Source organism: Bufo gargarizans, chromosome 9, assembly GCF_014858855.1.
Source record: "Bufo gargarizans isolate SCDJY-AF-19 chromosome 9, ASM1485885v1, whole genome shotgun sequence".
NCBI lineage: Eukaryota > Metazoa > Chordata > Amphibia > Anura > Bufonidae > Bufo > Bufo gargarizans.
This window is the reverse complement of record NC_058088.1, coordinates 178,536,724-178,563,752: the sequence shown is the minus strand read 5'-3', so window position 1 is coordinate 178,563,752 and position 27,029 is coordinate 178,536,724. Positions and strand designations below refer to the sequence as shown.

The 27,029-nt window shown below is 47.2% G+C and overlaps 1 protein-coding gene across 3 annotated transcripts in view; it reads right to left on the bottom strand.

The window, feature by feature from the left end:
• AK1 (adenylate kinase 1) overlaps window positions 1–27,029 on the bottom strand; it is a 61,410-nt gene that overhangs the window by 4,505 nt on the left and 29,876 nt on the right. For 2 of the 3 annotated variants that reach the window (XM_044268353.1, XM_044268352.1), the window contains 4 exons: window positions 9,300–9,339; window positions 4,045–4,080; window positions 2,269–2,432; window positions 1,663–1,779 (listed from right to left, as the gene is read on the bottom strand). In XM_044268353.1, the coding sequence (XP_044124288.1) occupies window positions 1,663–1,779; window positions 2,269–2,432; window positions 4,045–4,080; window positions 9,300–9,339 (357 nt within the window). Of the gene's footprint in view, window positions 1–1,662; window positions 1,780–2,268; window positions 2,433–4,044; window positions 4,081–6,530; window positions 6,653–9,299; window positions 9,340–27,029 lie in introns of those variants that run through there. The other variant, XM_044268350.1, reaches the window with a different exon arrangement.

Here is a 27,029-nt window from a genome sequence, read left to right as displayed (position 1 = left end):
GGATAGTTTTTATTGGGCGGCTGTACGTGAAGATATTACCCCATGCACTGATCTAGGGGTCAGGAGCTATCTTGAAGGACTTCCTCACCATCCCAGGTCATTCAGCAGTTACTTCTGTATGTTTCTACAGCTCAGGACGTGAACTGTAATCCACAAGCTGTCCAAACAGTGTCCTTTAAAAGGGGTAGTCGGGGCTGCAGATATTGATGGCGTATCAGATTGGCAGGGGGGTTCGTCTCCTGGCACCGCCGCAGATCAGCTGTTTGAAGGGGACCATGGTGCTCGTGCGAATGCTAACCTTGAAGATGGGTCATCAGTATCTATTGCCCGGACAACTCCTTTAACATTGGCCGATTCTGGCCGGGAATGATTGTAGATTGACGCTTGCTTAGGTGAACTGAGCTTTATTACACCGGAGCCACAAATGACTTATTGTATGGATCCATCCCACGGTGGCCCGAAACAGCAGATCGTGGGGGTGTCGGAATCTGATATTGATGACCTATCTGTAGCCCGACTGTGTGTATGGGCGCCTCTCGACTCTCGATTTCAACATGCCTGATCCCTTTGTCTTCAGGCTACAGGAGTTTGGCAGCAGCTTATTTCCCTCTCCCCATTCAACACATGCACACTCGGCCAAGCTGAGCTTGCATGTGTATGGGGGGAGGGGGGGTTAGGAGACATAGCTACCAGGTATCTAAAACGATAGGAGTTTTATATGTGATATTTTCGGTATTAATCTGGGCATACGTTTTAGATACCTGGTAGCTATGTCTCCTGACACCCCCCCCCATACACTTGCAAGCTCAGCTTGGCCGAGTGTGCATGTGTTCTGAATGGGGAGAGGGTAATAAGCTGCTGCCAGACTCCTGTGCCCATACACACTAGATCAGCTGGCTGAAACGGTCAGGTACAGCCGACATAGTCAGGCTACAGATCGGTCATCAATATCAGATCGTGGGGTTTCGACACCCCCACAATCAGCTGTTTTGGGTCCCCACGGTGCTGGAAACGATACGGTGTAATAAAGCTCAGTTCACTTAAATGGAAGCGGAGCTGCAGTACCTGGCCCGGCCACTGTATGGAGCCGTCTGCCTCCAGCCGGTACACTGTGCAGCTATTGGCGCCGCAGCTGATCTTGGGGTTGTCGGGTGTCAGACCCCCACCAATCTGATATTAATGACCTATCCTGCGCCGGAGAACCCCTTTAGGCCTCATGCACACGACCGTTCCGTTTTTTTGTGGTCCGCAAATCGCGGATCCGCAAAAAAACGGAAGCCGCCCGTGTGCCTTCCGCAATTTGCGGAACGGAACGGGCGGCCCATTGTAGAAATGCCTATTCCTGTCCGCAAAGCGGACAAGAATAGGACATGCTATTTTTTTTTGCGGGGCCACGGAACGGAGCAACGGATTCGTACAGCACACGGAGTGCTGTCCGCATCTTTTGCGGCCCCATTGAAGTGAATGGGTCCGCCCCCGAGCGGCAAAAACTGCGGCTCGTATGCGGACCCGAACTACGGTCGTGTGCATGAGGCCTTAATCTAATATGTCTGTCCAGCCTTAGTTTGGTTCATTTGAACACTGGGGACATCTAAATATGGCGGACTTGGCTGGTTCCAAGTGTCTATGAGGAAGTCTGGTGTAGGTCAGCACGTTCCTCACCTTCTTCTCAAACTCTTCTCCCTGCTTGACTTCACGTGGGTATCCGTCTATGAGGAATCCTTTGGAGGTGTCAGCCTTGGCGACCATAGCGTCTCGCAACATGTCCAAGACCGTGTCCTGGGGAAGGAAGAGACACTTGACTTACACGAAGATGGGATTTACTATGACTGTACCACCAGCCATGAGCGAAAGACACGTACGAGCAATAATAATTAGAACCAACACGCCGTAAACAGGACATTTATCCCCCCTCCCCCACGGAAGCCATAACTCTTATACATAGCCGACCTTCTTCAGGTCACACACACAACGTGTCCTTTTATAAAGACTTTGATTTCCTCCGTTTCCTCAGAATAATTTGATATATTTTTTCCTTTCATTAAATTTTGTCCTCTGAACAGTGTTCATGGCGGAGACAGCAGGAGGGGGGACAAAATATTTGAGACAGGATATAACGGGGTGGAGGGGTCATCGCCAATTAGACCTATGAGTAGAACTAGGTGTAGAGAATAATTAAGAACTAGCGCCACCTAGTGGACAATGAAAAGAATGCTCTGACAACTAAAAAAAATGCTATTTTTGATGATTGAGGACTGTTGGACTCACCAAAGGTACCAGCTCTCCCCTCTCCATGATGGCAGACAGGGTCTTCCCTCTCTCTGTTCCTGAGGACACTTCTGCCCTCAGTAGGTCTCCAGTGGACAGATGGGTGTAGCCATACTTTTGGACGATCCTTTCACACTGGGTCCCCTTGCCAGAGCCTGGTCCTCCTGAAGCCAGCAACAATATAAAGTGGTCAATAAGTAATCAACACCGGATAAAAGTTACTACGTATAAAGTAAAGATGGTCGCACGCATAAAAAAAAATGTCAGCCGGGATCAGCAACCTCCGCCGCTCCAGCTGTTCTGAAACTACAACTCTCAGAATCCTCCTTTCGCTTCTGAGTGAGGGCTCATGCACACGGCCATTGCCGTATTGCGGCCCACATACAGCGGGTCCGCAATACATGGGCACTGGCCGTGTACACCCCGCATCACGGATGCGGACCCATTCAAGTGAATGCAGGAGATGCGGTGGCGTTTCTGTCCGTGCCTCCGCACCGCAAAAAAAAAACAGAACATGTTCTATTTTTTTACGGTGCGGACGAATCACGGACCCATTCAAGTTGAACGGGTCTCGTTCCGTCATGGCGGCCGCACTGATGTTGCCCGTGCATTGGGGAACCGCAAATTGCAGTGCCCAATGCACGGAATGGCCGCCCAACGGCCGCGTGCATGAGCCCTACGTTTGCATGCTGGGAGTTGTAGTTTCACAGCCGCTGGAGTGCGCAAGGTTGCTGATCCCTGATCTAATGTGTATGGGGTCCCCCCCGACAGCAGAAGAATTAGGCAGGGGAGATCCTTTTGTGCTCAGTGAGACACGCCACTCTGAAAGGTGTCTGGCGGTGGCTTTCTCCCGTCACCCCCTTCAGGGGACATGCATGCTTGGCCGCTACCAGCGTGCATGTGTACGAGGAGGTCAGGATAGATATCTGCCATCCAATGTGCATGGCCAGCCTAGGAGGCCACTGGGAGAAGTGAGGGCGAGTTCACACCTGTGCTGGAGGCTCCATCGCAGATTCCATTAAAAAGACAATGGAATCAATGGGTCAGCAAAAAATTGCGTGGATCCGCAATTCAGGATTTTTTTGTCCGATAAAAAAACTAAAAAACATGATTCCGAACGGAAACTGAAATGGAGTCTGTTCAGCTCCACTGGGGTCAGTTATGTGTCCTGGAAGTGATGTGAACCCGGCCTAAAACTATATTAGAATGTGCTCCGTACAGTATTAGAATGTATTGGCTCTGATGATCCGAAGTTATTGCTTCGCGAGACTTTGCGCAATAACTTCATAAATTAATTTGTACTGTAAAAAAACATTTCCCGAACTCGGGTTCGGTTCCAAGTGTTTCATCCGAAGTCGATTCGCTCATCCCTAGTTGTGATGTTTGTTAGCTTATTATACCAGTAAGGGTGCATTCACACGACCGTATTCGTTTTTGCGGTCCGCAAAACACAGATACCGGCCGTGTTCATTCCACATTTAACGCGCCGTCAGTAGGAACGATTATTCTTGTCCGCAAAATGGACAAGAATAGTGCACGGTCTATCTTTTTTGCAGGGCCAGGGAGCATAAATACGGATGAAATGAAAGGGTCCGCATCTGATCAACCAAAGAGGCGTATCGGATGCGGAACAAAAATACGGTTGTGTGAATGGACCTTTATTTGTACCCAATGACGCTATTGGTGCACGTGGCTTTTACGGATCTGATGCAACCCCAGATCACGGATCACGGACGCGATCCTACATAATTTATCACCGGCACGTCCGATACTCACCGACCACGAAGATGATCTTACTGTTCTTTAATTTTTCTGTAGAGAAAGAAACACATAATGGATTAGTCTCATAATAATCACATTCCTAATACTAGTGTGGGGTACATGGGGGTGCAGAATTTACCGGAAATCCAGCCTAAAAGTTTTGTGAGATGCCTCCTCTTAGCAATCTGTAAAGCCCCCTTAATTCTTTTGGTGCGCGTGCTGTTTGAATTTTATTTTTTGCAGACGCATTGACTTTAATGGGACCCAGGTCTGCATTTTGCGGACATATTCTATCCTTTTGCTGAACAGATATATGGATGCACAAAGCACACAGGTGACGTGTGCTCTATCTGCATCTGTATGTCCGTTTCGCAAGAGGATAGAACAGGTCTCAAAATGCGCACCGTGGACCCATTGAAGTCAATGGATCTGCAAGAAAATACGGATGCAACGAGGACATTATCTGTATTTTACGGATCCGAAATTTCTGAACAGCCAAATACATACGGTCATGTGCATGAGGCCTAACATGCGCTTTATTACAGACATTGTGCTTTAGAAAATCAATTCACATATAATGTGTTCTGCGACTTGAAGGCGCTTGACCCTGTGTAGCGGTGGGCCGGTAAGTTGGTGAAGATCAGGACGCAGCAATACTGCGACACATGGGTTGCGTCCTGGGTGGGACCAGGAGTTTAGAACGCCACATGGTTGGTTAACGAGTGATCGCTCGCTCCTGGAGTGGAGACCGCCGAGAATCCATACTTACCAACACTGCAGTTGGTAAATTAGGGACAAATAGACTCCACCAGGGAACAGGGAACCCCCCCAAATTACATGGGACGGCCCATTTATGGGTGGGGTTTACATAAGTTCCATCCATTTTTGGGCCCAGAACTGTCCCTGAAAGTTAGGGGCAGTCCCTGCGAATTCAGGACTGCCTACGTCTGGCCTGGAAAGAGACCGTCCTGCCTGATATGGCTGCTGTGAGTGCACTGAAGATAGAGACTGTCCTGTTACTGTTGGTAACCACCTGTGGGGTTATGGGCACTGTCCTAAACTGCCTAGAGAGGCTGCCCCATTGCTATCAATAACCACCAAGTATTGTGCCTCACATTTATAGGAGTGTAACCAACAAGCTCTGTGCCACCATTACTGTGTGTAACCAATGTACTGTTGGCAACCACCTGTAGGATTATGGAGACTGTCCTGTTACTGTTGGCAACCACCTGTGGGATTATGGAGACTGTCCTAAACTGCATAGAGAGGCTGCCCCATTGCTATCAATAACCACCAAGTATTGTACCTCACATTTATAGGAGTGTAACCATGTAACCGCCAAGCTCTGTGCCATCATTACTGTGTGCAACCAATGTACTGTTGGCAACCACCTGTAGGATTATAGAGACTGTCCTAAACTGCCTAGAGAGGCTGCCCCATTGCTATCAATAACCACCAAGTATTGTGCCTCACATTTATAGCACTGTAACCGCCAAGCTCTGTGCCAGCATTACTGTGTGCAACCAATGTACTGTTGGCAACCACCTGTAGGATTATGGAGACTGTCCTAAACTGCATAGAGAGGCTGCACTGTTGCTATCAGTAGCCACCAAGTCTTGTGCCTCACATTTATAGGAGTGTAACCGCCAAGCTCTGTGCCACTATTACTGTGTGTAACCAGTGTACTGTTGGCAACCACCTGTGGTATAATGGAGACTGTCCTAAACTGCATAGAGAGGCTGCCCCATTGCTATCAATAACCACCAAGTATTGTGCCTTACATTTATAGGAGTGTAACCAACAAGCTCTGTGCCACCATTACTGTGTGCAACCAATATTCCCTGCCCGTAACCGTAAACCAGTTGCCTAACTCTGAGGAACAGTGCAATGGTCATAATCCAAAACCACCCATTTCAGACCCTCTTATGTTCCTTCTGTTCCAGTCTACACAGTCAAGTACGGAGAAGAAATTGGGCGCAAAGGATCTCTGACTGATGACAATAGGACACGACTATATGACCAGTGTCTGCAATCACCACGCTGTTGGGCTCCCATGCCATATGGCCACCCCGGCTATATATCACCGCAGCACCCTCAAAATTAGAAATCAAAAGTGTGGGCGGGGGTAGGACAAGCTCTTGTATCCCCACTGATAACATCTGACCCGATTTTTGCAGCATTTTTCCTTAAACTCCACTTTTGTTGACATGGTTCAGGACGCCTCAAACTCCATAACCGCTCCTTCTCTCACATGTATCACCCACACGCGGCAGTAAAATCCTGTCAAACGGATCCCTATACACACCGTAGACCTGAGCTTTTGTTATGATCTACCCATAATCTAAATACTATACTTCCTGCCAGGCTCAAAAATAGATATTTCTAGACTGATCTCCTAGAGATAAGCGGCGCCGACATCATAACATGTACAAAGGGCTGTCAATCATTATTTTTATGACCACAATAAGTCTACACTGAGATAGTCCTGGCTGTAGCGTTACCTCCTTCAGGATCTTCTGGAGACGTTCTGGATCCTCGATAGCAGGTGCAGCAGCCTCCCATTTTCCTTTAGGACTGTGTACTCACTGACGACGCTGATCCCCCCTTTACACCTGCACACTAGTAACCTGGCTCTATCATGGCAGATAGCTCAGAAGTTGGGAAAGTAGGAGGGAAGTTTAATGTTAGTTGTCTGCTGTTCTGGCAACCGCTGCTCTCCTCCCTGAGGCCGGGCCTTGTGGTCGGTGGCAGCCTGCCTGTTGTCCAGGAGACACTTTTCAGACAAAAGTGCGGCCAGTAGCCGACGTCAACTGTAAACAGTGACTACTCTCCCCATCGTTGCTCCACAATGAATTTTCATTCATAAATTCAAAGTGACTGACAGCTGATTTTGAGCTCATGTTGGAGACTAGTGTATGAAAAATTTGATTTGGTCGATTCGCTGAATTTCACAAAGAAATTTGATTTGTGACGAATTACTTTGTCACGAAGCGAGTTCCTTTGTATGTAGAGGGCGCAACGACGGGGGACGGCGGTAGCGTCGCCGCCCCATAATTGAACCGCTCAGATGCGATGAACGCTGCATCTGAGGGGTTAATTTGGTTTAAAAAAAAACTCACTTTATCCATTTGCTCGCAGAGAGACCTTCGCGGCCATCTTGATTGATGACACCGCGCAAAATCTCTGATGACATCAGCACGGTGACCTGATGACGTTTTACGTCACTCTGCGTGAGACTTCGAATGGTATCTTCAAATCAAGATGGCCGCGATGGCCCTCTCCGCGAGCAAATGGAGGTGAGCATGTTTTTTTTTTTGGGTGCGATTTCAGGAAAAATAGATTCGTTACCACGAAGCGCGAGGAAATTCGGCTTTGCGGCAAATCTATTTTTTCCTGAAATTCGGATCGAAGTCAATTCGTTTGCCTTCAGTTCGCTCAACACTATTGGAGACCGTATGCCATTTTCCGGAACGGCTGTCTAGCAGGGCGGCTCTCGCTAAGGGTGGTCACCCAGCTTTCCTAAGGTCCAGAATGCCAGGCTGATTCAGGAGGCTGGGAAAGCTGGGTGACCACCCTTGTGTCAAGGCAGCCAGATTGGTGATGACAGAACCATTCGATGTCAGAAGATAAGTGGCTTCCAGAAACCGCTTTTCATGGAGGATGCAAGGAATCGGATATTAAAGGGGTCCTCTGAGACCATGAACCCCTTTTCATAAAGAAGTGTGATGACCAATCAATGTCCTCAGGGGACCAGAGAGGGACCAAAAGTGAAGGAGAAGAGAGCTGGTGCAGGAACCAGAGTGCTGCTGACAGATGAGTCTCCTGGCCCTATGAAGAGGGGTTCCTGGTCTCGGAGAACCCCTTTAAAAGTGAGGTCTTTTAAGTTCCTGGTCTAGCAGAACCCCTTTAAAAGTGAGATCCTTAAAATAAAAGTGAAGACTGGGCAGATTAACCGTTTTAAGGACAATCTTTAATCTAATGCAACTCATGGATCAGATGAGGAGCATCTAAAACCAGGGTGCGTGTTCACATTTGCAGGGTTGGTATTTGGAATAACACATGTTGCTGAAACCTGTACTTACCCAGCTATAAATAGTGGTCGGCGGGGAGGAGACTTTGCCGCTAACATTTGCCTGACTAGAAAGTGTTGCATTTTGGCTGGTAGACCTCTGTGCAATGGACGTGAGAATATTAGATGTATGTGTATTCCCTTTAAAGGGCATCTGTCAGCAGTTTTGTGCCTATGAAACTGGCTGACCTGTTGCATGTGCGCTTGGCAGCTGAAGACATCTGTGTTGGTCCCATCTTCATATGTGGGACCGACACAGATACCTTCAGCTGCCAAGTGCACATGTAACAGGTCAGCCAGTTTCATAGTGACAAAACTGCTGACAGATGCCCTTTAAAGGGCATTTCTACAAAAATAGAAGTAGAACCATAGCAATGAAAAAAAACCCAAAAACAATACGTATTGGGGGCAGTTATCAATTCTTCTGGTAAAGTTGTGAATTTTGCACAAAAATTTGCGACCTTGCCCTCTTTCATGGGTTGGGCGAAGGGCCTGAGAGAGCTGGGCCTATGCTGTCCAACAACTTACTGCCACTGGCACTCAGACTTCCTGAGATGCGCCTCTTAAAGGGGTTTTCCAAGTGTATCCTAAGGATGGGTAATCAGTATTTGACCAGATGGGGCCCTGCACCCGACACCGCCACCAATCAGCAGTTGGAAGAGGCCGGCCACCTGACAGCTAACCAAGCACAGCGCCGTACATTGTATAGTGGCTGTGCTTGGTATTGCAACTTCATCTTATTCACTTAAATGAGCGTGACTTTACTGGCCTAGGGGCCATGGCCTCTTCAAACAGCTGTTCATTGGGGGGTGACAGGTGTCCCATGAATCTGATATTATCCTGAAGATAAGTCATCAATATGCAAGTCCTGGAAAACTCCTTTAATATAGAAGGCAACCTGGAAGCAAGTGTTTGATTCCTCTGCAGCGCCTTCACAGGAGAAAAAGGGCATTACATGCTGATCATTCAGTCTGGCGGCTCGTGTTTTTTTTTCTAGTCTTGATAAAAAATCATAAACGCAAAAAAAATAAAAATCTGACAATTCAGTAAAGTATCACCTTCATTTACCACGCTACTCCTCTTCCCATTTAAATTGGTTGCAGAACATATTGCGGTATCGTTGTCAATGGGTGGAAGCCAAAGGCTGACAATGGCGCAGACAGTCAGAAAAACTAAGCAGGGGCGAGCGCGATCGTCTTACCTGCCATTTCTGTAGGATCGGGGGTCAACGTAACCTCTATCTAGAAGGGAAGAAAAACATGGTTATTACACGATATAGACACTCATTTGTCCGTTATACTAGGCCGTCCTAATTTTTCTAAAACAGAGTAAAGTGGTGGTTTTAGGGGGTTGGCCTTCTCAAAGAGGTGGTTGTAGGGTATTAGTCTTCTCAAAGAGGTGTTTAGGGGGGGGGGGGGGGTTGGTCGTCTTAAAGAGGTGGTTGCAAGAGGTTGGTAATTTTAAATAGATGGTGGTAGGGGTTTGGACTATTAAAAGGTGGTGGTTGTAGGGGGTTGATCTTCTCAAAGAGGTGGTTGCAGGGGGTTGGTTTTCTCAAATGGATAGATGTAGGGGTCGGTCTTAGCAAAGAGATGGTTGTGAGGGGGTTGGTTTTCTCAAAAAGGTGGTTGTAGGGGGTTGGTTTTCTCAAATAAGTTATTGTAGGGGGTTAGACTTCTCAAAGAGGTTATTGTAGGGGTTGGTCTTCTCAAAGGGGTGGTTGTTGGGGGTTAGTCTTCTCAAAGGGGTGGTTGTAAAGGGTTGGACTTTTTAAAAAGGTGGATGTAGGGAGGTGGTCTTCTCAAAAAGATAGTTGTAGGGGGTTGGTCTTCTCCCAAAGGTGGTTGTAAGAGGTTGGTCTTATTAAAGAGGTGTTGTAGGGGTTGGTCTTCTCAAAAAGGTAATGTACGGGTTGGTCTTCTCAAAAAGGTAATTGTACGGGGTTGGTCTTCTCTAAGAAGTGGATGTAGGGGTCGTTTTTCTCAAGGGTGTGGTTGTTGGGAGTCGGTTTCCTCAAGGAGGTGGTTGGTAGAGGGTTGGTACTGTACATATATCCTATGTTGTAGGCCTGAGGGGGCCTGTGACATAAGAGATGTGCTTTACTATATGAGCAGGGGCCCCAGGGCTCCAGCCTCAGCCTTTGAACATCGTTTGGTCTCAGACGAAAGTCTCGCGTCTATCAGATCTGAAATATTTTCTAGAAATCATTCATAGTAAGGCTACCTCCACAAAAAAACATATCATTTATCAAACTGGTGTAAAGTAGAACCGGCTTAGTTGCCCATAGCAACAAATCAGATTTCACCTTTCATTTTTGACATCTCTTTTGGAAAATTAAAGGAGGAATCTAATTGCTTGCTATGGGCAACTAAGCCGGTTTTACTTTACACCAGTTTGATAAATGACCCCAATAATTTCGTACAGAAAATCCATCATGGAGAATCCTCATTGTATTCACCATATGAGCCCTTAGGCATCCAAACAGTTAAAAAATATAGTCCTTCTACAGATCTCCGTCCATTATCAGCGCCGGCCTGCAGTTCTATCTTCATTACCTTTGTACTGTACTGGGAAATTTAGTGTTTCCTCCCCAGTGCTTGGGGCTCCCAGCTCTTTGAATTAACCCTTGTGGCACTATGACAGTGACAGCCGCGCACAGATGTCTAAGTACTATCCTTCTTACATGGAGGTTCTCCATGTGAAAAGCCACCACTGTATACCAACTATCTTGGACAGGCATGCCCAACCTGTGGCCCTCCAGCTGTTTCAAAACTACAACTCCCAGCATGCATGAGTTGTAGTTCTGCAACACCTGGAGGGCCACAGGTTGGGCATCCCTGATCTAGGACTTTGATGGAATATCGCTAGGGTCTCATCTCTAAGACCCGCACCTATCTCTGAAGGAGAGCGCAATGCCCATGTGCGGCACACTCTCTCCGTTGATTTCTATGGGAGTTCTGAAAATAGTGAGCATGCTCAGCGATTTTCGGCAGTCCCATAGAAATGAATGGAGGGCGGCCGCTCATGCGCAGCTGCTCTCTGCTCACTTTGGGGGGTCCCGATCTGAAAATGGGCCCCGCACCTATCTGGCAGGGGTAGCATATCCTAGCCATTTACCACCAATGTCTCAGAGGAAACAACCCCTTTAAAAAAGGAAGGGACCCCATTAGGCATTAATCAATATACTTATTCACTAGCAATCCAGAGTCCTCTTCCCGTCCGGGAGGCATCTGACAGATCCGACAACTGACAGTGAATCTGACAACTTCTAAGCGCCATTCAGGAAGGGGTGAGTGGAGGCTACCGCCTATAGTCCCATACAAGTTTATAGCCAACACTGGCCATACAAGTGGAGTAACTGCTCAATGGCTGGGAATGGAGGAAAGGGTACAAGCAGCAGGTCCTTAAAGGGGTTGTCCCATGAAAAAAATATACTACATTTTGTAAACCAGCACCTAGATCTGAATACTTTTGTAATTGGATCTAGTTAAAAATCTGGTAACGCCGCTGAGTTATTCAATAACATGTATCTGTATGGCGCCATCTGCTGTTTTTTCTTTCCTTTTTTCCTCTGTCCACCTCCCTGAAATGGTCGCACATGCTTAGTCCCATCCTTCAACTACCGTCAGCTGTGACAGTTACAGGGAGAGAGCTGAAGCAGAAAGGACACACTCCCTTAGCTGTCATAGGAAGAGAGCTGCAGAAGAAAAGACATGCCCCCCTGAGCTGTGATAGGGAGAGAGCTGCAACAGAAAGGACAAGCCTCCTGAGTCGTGATAGTGAGGGGGCTGCAGCAGCAAAGACACATCCACTCAGCTGTCATAGGGAGAGAGCTGAAGCAGAAAGGACACACTCCCTTAGCTGTCATAGGGAGAGAGCTGCAGAAAAAAGACATGCCCCCCTGAGCTGCGATAGGTAGAGAGCTGTAACAGAAAGGACATGTCCCCTTAGCTGTGATAGAGAGAGAGCTGCAGCAGAAAGGGCAAGCTTCCTGAGCTGTGATAGGGAGAGAGCTGCAGCAGAAAAGACACGCCCCCTTAGCTGTTATAAGGAGAGAGATGCAGCAGAAAGGACACCCCCCTTAGCTGTGATAGCAGGAGAGCTGGAGCAGAAAGGGCAAGCCTACTGAGATGTCCTATGGAGCGATCTGCAGAAGAAAAGACACGCCTCCAGAGCTGTGATAAGAAGATTGCTGCAGCAGAAAGCACATACCCCCTGAGAAAGGACACACCCCCTGAGCTTCCAGCTGGAAATAAATCTAGCAGAGCAATTCGAGCAATTAGTGGGGAGATCTCTGTATCCATGTGAGGTACAGGGCTGGATCTAACTTTGTTAGATAGACATTGTCTATATGTCCTATATGATGTCCGATTTTCATTTTTTACATTAATCATGGGATGTATATAGTCTCCTCTTTTATCCCTGCTCCTTAATATCTGTTTAATCATCCAGAATGGTGGTGAATGTGCCACAGATATGGTTGCCTTCTTCTATATGTCTCCTGTAGGGGATCCTCTCTACTACAGCGATCACTGCGCACCCCATATACAAATCAATGGCTGCAATGCCTCCCCGACCTCCTGCCACTCTTGCAGCACTGCACTACATCCGTTCCCAGTGCTGCTCTCTGGCAGACTGTGGTGACTCCGAACGAGGAACTGGGGTCAAATGAGTCTTCCTTCTTAGGAAACATGGCAGGTCCTCCTATCCGGGGAGGGGGATTTGAGGCCTTAAAGGGGAGCCGTCACCCCTCCTGACAGGTCTGTTTTAGTAATTACTTGCCTTCCCCCTGTAAGAACAATTCCGGAGCATCTATTCTTATGACTCTGTGTTGTGCCGTTCCTCTATTATTCCTGCTAGAAGTCATGAGTAAATTACATCCAGATGAGTGTTACCAGTTGGGGGTGTGTCCCCTGCACAGTCTGGCACTATCCAATCAGTGCTGCCAGTGTCAGACTGTGCAGGGACACGCCCCCAACTGGTAACAACCATCTGGATCTTCATTGCAAACTACTATCAATTCATTCATAACTTCTATCAGGAATAATAAAGGAACGGCAGAACACAGACTCATAAGACTAGATGCTCCAGAATTGTTATTACATGAGAGGGGGCATCATATATTGAAACCTCTATTATTCCCATTGCTTGGCACCTTACGCAGCCCTGGATGATAATAATACACGCTAAACAATAACCTCTCTGTATAATTTCTCGCTCATCCTTACGGTCGCCTCAGGCGCCAAATAAGCGCGTTAGAAGACCTGGCAGCCGCTACACAAAAGCTCAAATCCCACGTAAAACGTAATAACTCATATGTATCAGTGACATATAATACAAAGCAAAGCCATATAATAATACTGTACATAATAAAAGGCAAACAGACAAACGGAAGGACAGCCACACACCCGCTAGCTCATTCACAGGCACCCGTATAATGGCAATGACCTTAGTCAATGTCACCTTGCAGGGGTCCCCTCCTCAGCGGACAGGTGAGCGGTATAGGGCGGTATAGGGCGGCAGACCTCAGCATACCAGTCTATGACGGTACATGAGATAAACAGCATGCAGAGGAGCGGAGGCTGAGAGCAAGAAGCAGAATGACGCAGGATGTGATGGAGCAAGAGGAGTTAACTATTGATCCGCCAGACTGGAAGCAGATATGTCCAGATACCGTCCTCCTGCCCCCCACTTACCTGATATCACACCCTACTAGGGGAGGAACTTATACACATAATTTAATTTCATAATTTTACGCATAATTCAGATTTCTGATGGATTATTAAAGGGATATTTCCGGTGCAGAGGTGTATAAAGGAACACTCCCGCTCCTATACACTATGTTAAGCGCTGTACGTATTTTGCGGTCCACAAAAAATACGGATGACGTCCGTGTGCATTCCGTATTTTGCGGAACGGAATAGCTGGCCCCTAATAGAACAGTCCTATCCCTGTCCGTAATGCGGACAATAATAGGACATGTTCTATTTTTTTGCGGAACGAAAATATGGACATACGGAAACAGAATGCACACGGAGTAACTCCCATTTTTTATTTTTTATTGTTCCGCATACGGTCCATAAATAAAACGGAACGGACACGGAAAGAAAAGAAAATACGTTCGTGTGCAGTGAGCCCTTAGGGTGTGTAGGTAAGTAGCATGCCTATGGTAGGTAGTGTACTTTGTGCCATTCCTTTATTATTCCTGCTAGAAGTTATGAATGAATTACTGGCAGTTTGCAGTAAAGGTCCAGATGGGTGTTACCAGTTGGGGGAGTTTCCTGCACAGTCTTGACACTATCTAATCAGTGCTGCCAGTGTCATCGTCACCCCCCCCCCCCAACTGGTAACACCCATCTGGACCTTCATTGCAAACTTCTATCAATTCATTCATTCAGTTGGGGGTGTCCCTGGACAGTCTGACACTGGCAGCACTGATTGGATAGTGTCAAACTGTGCAGGGACACTTGCGGGGGTCCCCTGTTCTGGTGATCAGTGAGGGTCCCAGAGATCAGACCCCTAACAGATCTAGCACATAGTAACTGGATATTTGAAAAATGCTTTAGGCTGGAATACCCCTTTAAGGCCTCTTGCACACGAACGACGGGTCCGCAATACACGGGCACCAGCCTGTGTGAACTCCGCCTCACGGATGCGGACCCTTTTGAAGATGCAGAACAGAAGCACGGATCGGAACTCCACGGAAGCACTACGGAGTGCTTCCGTGGCGTTTCTGTCCGTGCCTCCGCACCGCAAAAAAATAGAACGTGTTCTATTTTTTTTGCGGTGTGGACGGATCACAGACACATTGAAGTTGAATGGGTCTCGATCCGTCCCGCTCGTGTGCAAGAGGCCCAAGGGTGTGAAACATTTCATTCCTAAAATATAATTTCTACCTCTCCCTCTACACACCCGTTCATCCTGATCTGTCTGATTCATGGGTAAAATATGAAAATCACAAAGAACAGTGCGGAGTGCGTGCCATCTGTCCTAGGCCCCTCTATAAGCTTAGCTTGCCTTGTAAACCTTCTTCCCAAGATCCCAGAGGAACATTTCCTGGCCTCACGCCGATTAAGGCGCTCTCCATAATGAGAGATAGTACCCCCCCCCCCCCCCCCAATTCATAGGGTGACAGGACACAGCAGGCGTCTAAAGCAGACATCTCCTTTCAATGGGCTGCAAACATTAGAAAAAGTTGAAAAAAAATCATCTTTTTTTTTCTTCCAGAAACAGCGCCACTCTTGTCCAAAGGCTTTGTCTGGTAATGCAAGATAATGGAATAGAGGCTGCAGTACCAGATGCAGCCTGTGCACAAAAGTGGCACTGAGAGAAGATTGGGAGGCTTCGGCCTACCTGACATGTACCTTTACTATAAGGCATCTATGCTTAATAGAGCCTTGAGCCTCATTTCCTGGCGCCCTCTCAGTCGTGTCTCTCAACTGGAGAGTGATATGCTCCCTTACAAAGATTGACTGGCTCTTTGGGGCCTGCGCAAATGCACTGCTAATAATAAGTACACCTCGCCTCTTTGGAAGGGCCTACTGTTGGAATGGTCCAAATTATACCGGGACTCGACCCTCAAGTTCCCAAGCAAGAGCCTTCCTTTGCACCTGCTCCAGTCCTATGTTCATCCTAACACTTCTGAGACAACAGGGATCTGGGCCATGTTGTCCAGTTTTAAGCTTCAGGACATTGTGTCTGTTTCAGGGGCCTTAGATTGGAGCAAAATTTTAGCACTTCCGAGAGTTCAGGTAGCATATTTCCTGGCTGTTATGGCCTTTAAGAAAGATCTAGCGCTCCTCAGTGATGTCCCCAGACCCTCAGAAGATCCCTCATGGTTAGAAGGGAAGCTTTCCAGTGCTCAACGCCCACAAAAGCCCCTCTCCACTTTCTACAAGGAGCTGCTCTCCTCCGCCCCTCCAGACCTATGGTTTCTTGCAGCCTGGGAAAAGGAGCTATCCACCACTTTTTCTGAGCCCGAGAAGGCTTTTATCCTCGCTCATTCTCACGGATTCAATCGGTGTATAAAGATACAGGCTAAGGCCCCATGCACACTGCCGTGTTTCACAGCCGTGTGCGGGCCGTGGAACCGCGGCCTGGATCCCTCCTGAGAGCAGGAGCGCACGGCGTCACTGGTTGCTATGACGCCGTGCGCTCCCTGCTGCCGGCACAGTACAGTAATACACTGGTATGATCTATACCAGTGTATTACTGTACTGTGCCGGCAGCAGGGGGCGCACGGCGTCATAGCAACCAGTGACGCCGTGCGCTCCTGCTCTCAGGAGGGATCCAGGCCGCGGTTCCACGGCCCGCACACGGCTGTGAAACACGGCAGTGTGCATGGGGCCTAACTCATACAAATTACTTACAAGATGGTACAAAACGCCGGAATTCCTCCATAAGCTTAACCCTGATATCCCAAATAGCTGCTGGAGGTGCGGGGGAGGGTCTGGCTCTCTCTCCCATATCTGGTGGAGTTGTGTGAAGATTAAGCCTTTCTGGGAAGCTGTAGTAGCAGCCATTAACATGGCCTGTAACGCCCGTATTACGCTGGACACAAAACTTCTGCTACTTTGGTGCCCCAATAGTACGCTCACCCCATCGAAATCAAACCTTCCGACCATGCTTATTACGGCGGCCCGTTTGCTGATACCTCTACTGTGGAGGAATGACTCACCCCCATCCCTTTTGATGTGGACCGAGAAGGCTGATCAATTATATCGGTTCGAAGAGCTTGCTCACTGGGAAACGCACTCCAGAGCGCTGTTTCTCAAGATATGGTCCCCCTGGAAGCAATATCGTGGATTCTAGCCATGTGTAACTTATGCGTCTGACATCTTGTTCCCCCCCCCTTCTCTTACCCGTGTCTTGTTCCCCGTTACCTGTTCATTTGTATGCAAATGTGATTACTCTTTTTAAGTTGTGTAGCAACTTTTCCGATATGCTGTGCCTGCTGAGTAAGCAAGTTTCCAGCTGCGTCTGGTACATAAGATGTATGACTTCCACATGACTTGGTGCTTTTCTTACAATAAAAAGAAATTTGATTAAAAGTGGCACTGTTTCTGGAAAAAAAAATGTAAACACCCAAGAGGATGAGGTATGGATTGCACACAGTGCCAGGGTTTTACGGAGGTGGGATGACGTGAGTAGGCACCTTCCCAAACCAACTCTGGACCAAGCCAAGCCCCCCATAATACTCAGCACCATACTGCACGTTAATGCCGAGCATATGTTGCTGCTAATATGACATAACCTTTACCTTCCCGTGCTCCGGTGCCGTCTCCTGTGTTGCGATGAGCTGCTTCTTACGCTACCAGCCGCTAATGCTTTGTCTATCAATATTTAATGGGCTGAAAGGATAAACCTAATTTGTGATGTCACCACCGGCCTCCGCTGCCGCTCTTCATTTCCAGTGTTCCTTCCCTGGAGCCGCTGGTACAGAGCGTTATCTGTATCCTGCACAGCAATTTTATATACGGTATAATGCTGTGCATGTCATTCCTGGCTTATCCACAAGGGGCAGCAGTACGCCTCATTAGGAAAAATATAAAAAAATTAAAGGAGAACTCTCCTTCATAGATGACAGTGGGACACCTCATGCTGTATGTCTGCTTTCAATTGATTATATCTTAATTCAGCCTTAGGGCTCATGCACACGACCGTATGTATTTTGCGTTCCGCAAAAAACAACAACGGATGACGTCTGCGTGACATCCGTATTCTTTGCAAATCCATTGTAACAATGCCTGTCCTTGTCCGCAACCCGGACAAAATTAGGAGATGTTCTATTTTTTTCAGAACGGACTTGCAGACATACACGCGGAATGCACATGGGGTCATTTCCGGTTTTTTGCGCCCCTGTTGAAATGAATGGGTTCATGCACACAAACTTATTTTTTTTCCGTTTCCGTTAGTTTTTTATAACAGGTCCGTATGCGTAACCATTCACTTCAATGAGGCTTGAAAAAAAAAAAAAACGGAAATGACTCAATGTGCATTCCGTGTCCTTTAGTCCGTTCCGCAAAAATAAAAAAATGAACATGTCCTATTCTTGTCCGTCTTGCAAGGACAAGGACAGGCATTGTTACAATAGATCCAAACCCCCCCCCCCCCAAAAAAAAACGGATCTGTGTTTTGCGGACAGGAAATTACATATTGTTGTGTGCATGAGCCCTTTAAGGGTTTTTCCGGGATTTTCATATAGATGGACTATCCTCAGGAAAGATCATCGATATGCAGGGTCTAATTCCTGCTTGGGTGGGGGTCCATCTGAGAACGCTGCGGCGCTCACCGGAGCTCCACTGTCTCTTCATTCAGCAGATCGGTGGGGGTGCTGGGAGTCAGACCCCCACCAATCTCATATTGATGACCCATTCTGAAGATAGGCCATCAATATGAAAATCCTGGAAAACGCCTTTAAGGGTCCGTTCACACAAGGTTTATGGCAATGTTTTTATGCTTTTTCCACGTGAAATCAGTGCCAAAAAAAGTCTCTAAAAACCTCAAATTCATTTTTGAGAATTTGCATTTTTTCCCCATATATATATATATTTTTTTTAAAAGCAGCATGCTCTGTCTTGGAGCGGAATCAGCACTGATTCTACCACTGAAATGAATGGGAAGCTGAAAAAATGCAGAAATGAAAAAAAGCGTGCCAAACCGCTCAGAAAATCAGCATGGACTTTTTTCAGAGCTGATTTTTTTTTCAGTGTGTTTTCATAAGGCCTCATGCACACGACCGTTTTTTTTTTTTCCGTTTTGCTTGCCGTTTTTTTACGGTCCGTATACGGAACCACTCACTTCAATGGTTCCGCAAACAAAACGGAATGTACTCCGTATGCATTCTGTTTCCGTATTTCCGTTTTTCCATTCCGTTAAAAGATAGAACATGTCCTATTATTGCCCGCAAATCACGTTCCGTGGCTCCATTCAAGTCAAAAACGGAACACATACGGAAATGCATCCGTATGTCTTCCGTATCCGTTCCGTTTTTGCGGAACCATCTATTGAAAATGTTCTCCCCAGCCCAATGTTTTCTATGTAATTACTGTATACTGTACATGCCATACAGAAAAACGGAACGGAACAACGGAACGGAAACGGAAACACAACGGAAACAAAAAAACTGAACAACGGATCCGTGAAAAACGGACCGCAAAACACTGAAATAGCCATATGGTAGTGTGAAAGAGGCCTTAGGATGGGGCGGTTTACATTTGCTACAAACTATTCCCCTCGGCCCTTGGGAATCATTTTGGTTCTGAGGACATGGTCGGCCATGTTCAAATAGGTTCTCTATAGTTTGAGGATCGCCTATTCTTCAGCCTCATTCTAAGCTCTCGGCCCAAGAGAGACTGGTTGCTATGGATTTTGTACATGACAACCATATTGGACAGTGATCTTATTTTTCAAAAAACATAACCTTTTTATTTTCTGTTGACCTAGCTGTAGGCGGGTTTGTTTTTTGGCGGGACAAGTTGAATGTTTTTATGTTGTTGTAAATCTAAAGTATTGTTTCACTTTTATTATCTTTGGGGGGGAGTTTTTTTTTGTTAACGCTATTCTTTGGGTCGGTAGGTTTATGGTGTTGGGTTTTACCATACGTACATTAGATGATAAATTTGGTGCTGCCCCCCTCCCCCCGGGAATGCCTCCAGACAGCCCATTTATGGATGGGGTTTACATAAGCCCCACCAATTTTCAGCCTGACACAGCACGAGTTTGCAGGGACTGTCTTTGAAAATTCAGAACTGTTGGAAACTATTGGGGTATAAAGTAGAACTGGCCTAGTTGCCCATAGCAACCAATCAGATTCCACCTTTCATTTTCCAAAGGAGCTGTGGAAAATGAAAGGAGGAATCTGATTGGTTGCTATGGGCTATTAAGCCAGTTTCCCTTTACACCAGTTTGATAAATGACCCCATATGGTTTTACTACTTGTGCACCAAATATTATGTGTCTATGGGTCTACTAGGAGAACAAAGATGGCAGACCTGATGGCCATGGAAAGCCACCAGCAACCCGGCAGTCACGCCCCAGAGGCATCGATGGGGTAACAGTTTGAGCTCTCTCTGTATAACCACTTACACGCCCCCGTTGGTATTGATCGTGGAATCTTAACCCTAAGTTCACACCTGAGCGTTTTACAGCGCGTTCAAACGCGCTGTAAAACGCTCAAGACATGAAAACCAATGCTTCCCTATGGGAATGGTTCACACCTGGGCGTTTTACAGCGCGTACGAACGCGCTGTAAAACGCCCGACGCTCAAACAAGTACTTGAGCTTCTTTGGGGCGTTTTGATGCGCGTTTGTGGCCATAGGACACTGCAGTCAATCACACAAACGCGCGTCAAACGCGCGTTTACTATTGCAAAAAACGCGCGTAAAAAACCCCGCGTAAAACGCGCGTTTGAGAAATGCTCAGGTGTGAAACCAGGGTAAGGGTTAAACACCTAGGATCTGAGCTCCATAGTCGAGAGGCTTGAGCCCAGAAGTGATTAGCTCCACGCCCAATATCTACTCCAATGACTTCTATAGTCTAAAAACCTAAAAATGTATATATAGGTGTCGGACTAATCGCGGGCACTGTGGGCACTATGTTGGCACTATGTGTAGGAATATATGAGAAAAATAAAACTACACAAGTGGCATTCCCAGATTAAAGCATAGAACGACCTATACGCGGACGCTCTCATGTGTGACATACACTAAATGTGTCAGGAAGGTGATGGGGTGGTGAACAGCTGCTGTCCCGCATGGACCCTCCGCTCCCTGTCACCTGTCCAGTCTCGCAGGCCTAGTTCACATTACATCCTGGCCCTGAGGCCTTACCTAAAAAGGTCAAAATGGCTGCCACCCCATCTCCTTACAGATTCTAAGTATGGATCACTCACGTCTGGTGTCGCTGCAGCTGAACATACACCCCCTTCCCCCAGTATATACCACGTGCAGGGCCGAAAAATGGGAAGAGACCCTCACACGTTCCTGATCATTGCCCTGTGTCACCGTGACCAGCATTTTTTTCTACCCCAAGTGTGAACAGGGGTCACTGACGACAACGCAAACGGTATGGGGAGCGAATAATCGTACTAATGATCATTCATCCTCATACAGGATGACGACTTCCCCATTTAAATGTCGCTGATTGACATGTTATATCGTAAATGGGCCCTAAGGCTAGGTCTACACAACGACATTTGTCGCGCGACAATTTTTATAATGGCAGTCTATGGTGTCGCACTGCAACATGCTGCGACTGCGACGCAACAGTCGCAGAAAATCCATTCAAGATGCGACACCATAGACTGCCATTATAAAAATTGTTGCGCAACATTAGTGCAACAAAATAAATGTTGCGCGACAAATGTTGCACCCTATTTGTCGCGCGACAAATGTTGTCGTGTAGACCTAGCCTTATTGTGCTCTCTGAGGACTTTGCAGATTATTACTGGTGTAATTTTAACTCATCTATATTATGGATGCTGGACAGGTCATCAATAAGAGATTGGTGGGGGTCTGACCAATCAGCTGTTTGATGAGGCGGTGGCGCTGCGGTGAGCACCGTGGCTTCTTCCTAGACCAGTAACGTTGCGTTCATCGGTCAAGTGAATGGGCTTGGGCTGCAATACCAAACACAGCCACTATGCAATAGATGGCGCTGTGCTTGGTATGCTGTGATGAAGCCACAGTGCTGATCGGAGGGCCATAGCTGATCACCGATCAGATCACCGATAGATCATCAATATAGTAGTCCCCCTTTAAGAAAGTTTTTGCCCCAGAAGAAAACATTGTTGGGGCAAGCCTGTGTCTAATAACAAGCACCCTATGATTTGGTCCGAGGGGTCATCACTGCCCTTTGACTGGATATACACTTTAGATAGCTGTATACTCCACACACACACCTGCACGCTCGGCTTGGCATATGTTCTGTATGTGGCGTAAGACGTGACGGACCGCTTTGGCGGCTTATCACTTTCGAAAACTAAAGGATTGGGCATGTTGAAATCCAGCTGCACCATCCTTGATCCTACACTTGATGTACAGTCACACCTAATATTTGATCTCTTTGCAGATCTTCCCGGATGGAGACTGGGGAAAAGTCACGCACCCCACTGAGCTATTTAGGCTTCCGCCTCACGAAGGGTTACAGACGGATGATGGGTTGGATAGTATCCCCATTAAGGCTATCTTTAAACTGCATCGGTTATGTAATACTGGTGGCTGTCCTTCTAGAAGGAGTGGAATTTCACAGGGGAAGGTGAGCCGATCTGTTATCTGCTCCAGATAGAGTCACCTTACCTATGATGTTCGGTTTGGCGACTTTCAGGGGATCTATAGCAACGCCTGATGGCGGTATTTACTAGGACATGTGAACCTCTTCAAACAGCTGATCAGGTGTCGGACCCCTGCCGATCAGATATTGATTAACTGTCCTGAGGATAGGCCATCAATATTAAACACTCGGGGAAACCCCTTTAGGAGTACCTGCACAGCTGCATGTGGGACGGATATTTCCACGGTGGATTTAACGGTGGATTTGGTGGCGGACTTGACTCCTTAGGCCCCCTGCACACGATCAGGATTGCGTGCGGATTTTCCCTGCGGATTTGCGTGCAGAAAATCCGCACCGTAGGTCATGTACATTGTATTCTATGAGAATTTGAAATTCTCAATGCACACGATGCGGATTTTTTCCGCGTGGATTTTGACCTGCGGTGCGGATTTTAAAATCCGCGACATGTCAATTAATTTTTTTTTTCCTGACCGGATTTTCTTCATTCACTTAGTGAAATCCGCATGTGGAAAATCCGCACCGAATCCGCATGCAAATCCGCATGCAAATCCGCATGCAAATCCGCACCAATTACTGCGGATTGACCGCACGGATTTGCCTGTGAACACCTGCGGATTTCAGTGCGGATTCTCCGCACATGAATCCTGAACGTGTGCATGTAGCCTAAAGCTTAGTACACATTAGCGTTCAGCTTTTTTTCCCCCCTCTTCGGCCTCATGCACACGACCGTGCCGCTTTTTGCGGTCTGCAAAAAACGGAAGCCACCTGTGTGCGGAACAGGCGGCCTATTGTAGAAATGTCTACAAACGGACAAGAATAGGACATGTTCTATTTTTTTTTGCGGGGCCACGGAAAGGAGCAACGGATGCGGACAGCACACGGAGTGCTGTCCGCATCTTTTGCGGCCCCATTGAAGTGAATGCGTCCGCACCCGAGCCGCAAAAACTGCGGCTCGGATGCGGACCCGAGAAACGGTCGTGTGCATGAGGCCTTCTTCTGATGGAACAGAAAGCTAAACAGTGATATGAACTCAGCCTTAGGCCTCATGCACACGACTGTTGTTTTGGTCCGCATTTGAGCCGCAGTTTTGGTGGCTCGGATGCGGACCCATTCACTTCAAAGGGGCCGCAAAAGATGCGGACAGCACTCCGTGTGCTGTCCACATCCGTTGCTCCGTTCCGTGGTCCGCAAAAAATATATAATCTGTCCTATTCTTGTCCGTTTTGCGGACAAGAATAGGCAGTTATATTAATGGCTGTCCGTGCGGTTCCGAAAATTGCAGAACGCACAAGGACGCCATCTGTGTTTTGCGGACCACAAAACACACAACGGTCGTGTGCACATAGCCTTAGGTCTCATGCACACAACCGTAAGTATTTTGCGGTCCGAATGTACACGGAGTAACTTCCGTTTTTTTTTGCGGACCCATTGAAATGAATGGTTACGCATACGGTCTGGAAAAAAAAAAGGAAAGGACACGGAAAGAAAATACGTTTATGTGCATGAGGCCTTACATTGACATCCGAAGTGAAAATCTGCAAAAATAAACTGACATGCTGGTAATTTTCAAATCCGGACCGCAGGTCAGTTCATGCGTGGACTGTTTCTGCAGTACTCTGCTGGTATGGTATTAGGCCTCATGCACACGGCCATCGTTTGGGTCCGCATCCGAGCCGCCGTTTTGGCGGTTCGGATGCGGACCCATTCATTTCAATGGAGCCGCGAAAGATGCGGACAGCACCCCGTGTGCTGTCCGCATCCGTGGCTCCGTTCCGCGGCACCGCAAAAAATAAAATAACATGTCCTATTCTTGTCCGCCATTTGCCAAAAAACGGCACGGTCTTGTACATGAGGCCTTTACGCTGTGGAATTTTTTTCAGGGGAATCCGCATGGAAAAAATCCTAATACGTCTAATAAATTGCGTTTTCGTAGCCAGCCTCTCCCTGGCATGAAATGGCTGACACCATAGAACAACAGATTGAACTTAACCGCCCGGTTTTATCCAATCCTTATAGTGGATGCAAAATATTAATCTAAAATGTAACACAAACACTATAATCTAGGGTATAGAGCTCATTAAAAAGCCATATAGTGATGAAATCCGTGCGGCTTGTTTCCTCCATACACACTGCCCCCGTCCTCTACTCCACTTTATCCCTCTTTGCCCTCTCTCCGTGGATTTGACTTTGCTCCAGGCTCCGGCGCGGCGGGCGGTTGAATATTTATATGCACACACGCAGCAAAATTGTAATTAAATCTTACAAAATATGAAATATACCACGCTACAAATCTCCGGATAAAACAGAGTATGGCCACGGAAAGGTGTCCATTAAACACACGTTTATAACTAAGAATCTCTGGGGGAAAAAAATAAAAAAATCTGAAAATAACCCCAAAAAACTCCCTTTCCAATCCTTTGCCGATCCAGCGCATACACTCTGACTGTCTCCCTGGTCTTTATTTACAAATGGGTGACATGTGACCACTGGTTTCAGAGGTCACATGCTGAATTATTGGCATCACCACAAATATTTTGAAATAACAAAAAAAAAAACTCAAGACCTTTCCAATCCTTTGCCGATCCAGCACATACATTCTGAGGGTCTCCCTGGTCTTTTTTTTAGAAGTGACGGACACGTGATATCTGGTTTCAGCGCTCATGTGCCATACTGCTGGCATCACCACTGCAGCCAGGGGTGCACCACCAATGAGGCCAGGTGAGGCAACTGCCTCGGGAGGCAAGACCTAGAGACAAGTGGGGGCAGTGGGAATATCTCTCTATATTCAACTGTAGGGCTGGAGGGGTTAGGTGCAGTTTCAATTTTTGCCTCACAAGGCAAAAAGGCTAGGTGCATGCTTGCAAACAAAAAATGGGGGCAGGGGGACTACTGGGGCGTTTGCGCTGGATCGGCAAGGGATTTTAGAGACAAAGTGACTCTGTGAATGTATCTGCCATAACAATTAATTGCGCTTAAATAGGGCTGAGCTGCAATACCATATACAGCCTATGTACATGAGTGGCGCTCTCTGTTTTCTCCTCTGTGTCATCCATTTCTACTACTGACCTTACCTTTTTGCCATAAATTTGCTCCCCCCCCCCCCCCAAATTAGAAATGGGAAGCGACAAGGGTGGATGTATATCTGTCAAAATGCTGCTTAGTCCTCCCAAACACTATGGCGGTTTTCACCTTTGACCACCGCCTCAGCGTATTTTCTGCAGTGGACCCGCTACGTGGGGCCATACTGTAAAAAGGGGTTTCCAGGGAACAAAACTATATTGAAAAGCCTGGTAAAAATAGATGACAACCAACATAGTCGCCCCACCGTTCCCCAGTGACTGGCTGCATCGGTCACATATCTCTGCTGCAGCAGAAAGTAGAGAATGGCGTAGGACCGGGCATCACCAGTGCGGAAACAATGAGGGGTTTGCCAGTTTTCATTTATGTTTTATCATGCTGAGAGCATGGTCCTCCAGAAAATAAGCTGATCATAGAGTATCTTGCTGATGGTATCTCCAGTGATCAGGTGTGATTAGCAGGGAACCTTGCTTTAAATTTCTCCATATTCCTGCAGCACTACCAGTGGCCAAATTAAGCATTACACTGACCATACTGAAATCAATGGGCTGTCCATGTGTTATGGCAGGCCCTGGGTCCTCCAGAGAGTAAGATGCTCTATGCTTTGACCTATTAGGGAGAAAACCACTTTTTAAGGATGAAGGTGTTTGGTGGAGTAAACTAGCACCAGTAGAGGGGACCTATTATTAGTTTCGTTCACACTACCATCGCTCTATGTTCTGTTGGGCTCCCATTTTTAACCCAAAGGACTCCATTGTAGGACAATGGGATCTATCAGGATTAATTTGGTCAGACATAGATGTCATGGTTCTGTTGAAGTGGTTGGTCCATCTTCACATTTATAGCAGATCGCTAGGATAGGCTACTAATGTCATATAGGTGAGGGTCCGACCTCTGGCGCCAGCTCTTATCTCCAGAACGGGGTACCCAAAGTGAACGAAGAGCAGCTGCGCATCAGCACCACCCTCCGTTCACCACTATTGGAGTTCCAAAAATACTGACCACCGTTTCTGCTATTTCCGGCAGTCCCATAGAGATGAATAGAGCAGTGGCTGCTCATGGGCAGCGGGCTCTCTATTCACTGTTCCGAAAACAGCTGACCGCACTTGCTCAGCTATTTTCAGTACTCCAATAGCAATGAATGGAGACCATCCTGTTCATGTGTGGCTGCTCTGCTTCATTTTGTGGACCCAGTTCTGGAGATCCAGTGGTGGGACCCACACCTATCTGACATTGATGGCCTATCCTAGTGATAGGCCACCAATGTCTGAGATAAGGCAACCCTTTAAGAACAGAAGCCATGACACTAAGAGCCTTTTACGTTGGCTTGAGGTTCCTCTCCTCCACTGACCTGTAATGAGGGTCATTACAGGACACCCAGCACCCAATCCCTATGATATCCGGTCCCAACGCCTTGCATGCTAAGCCGTGGGTTAAAAAATTACATAAAGCAGTCAAAAATGGTGTCAAACCAGGATTGTCCTAGAAAAATGCACGGCCTGAAATAAATGTGGACGCCTGGAGAAGAACATTGGATGTTCTCCGCCAGCATTGAATGGA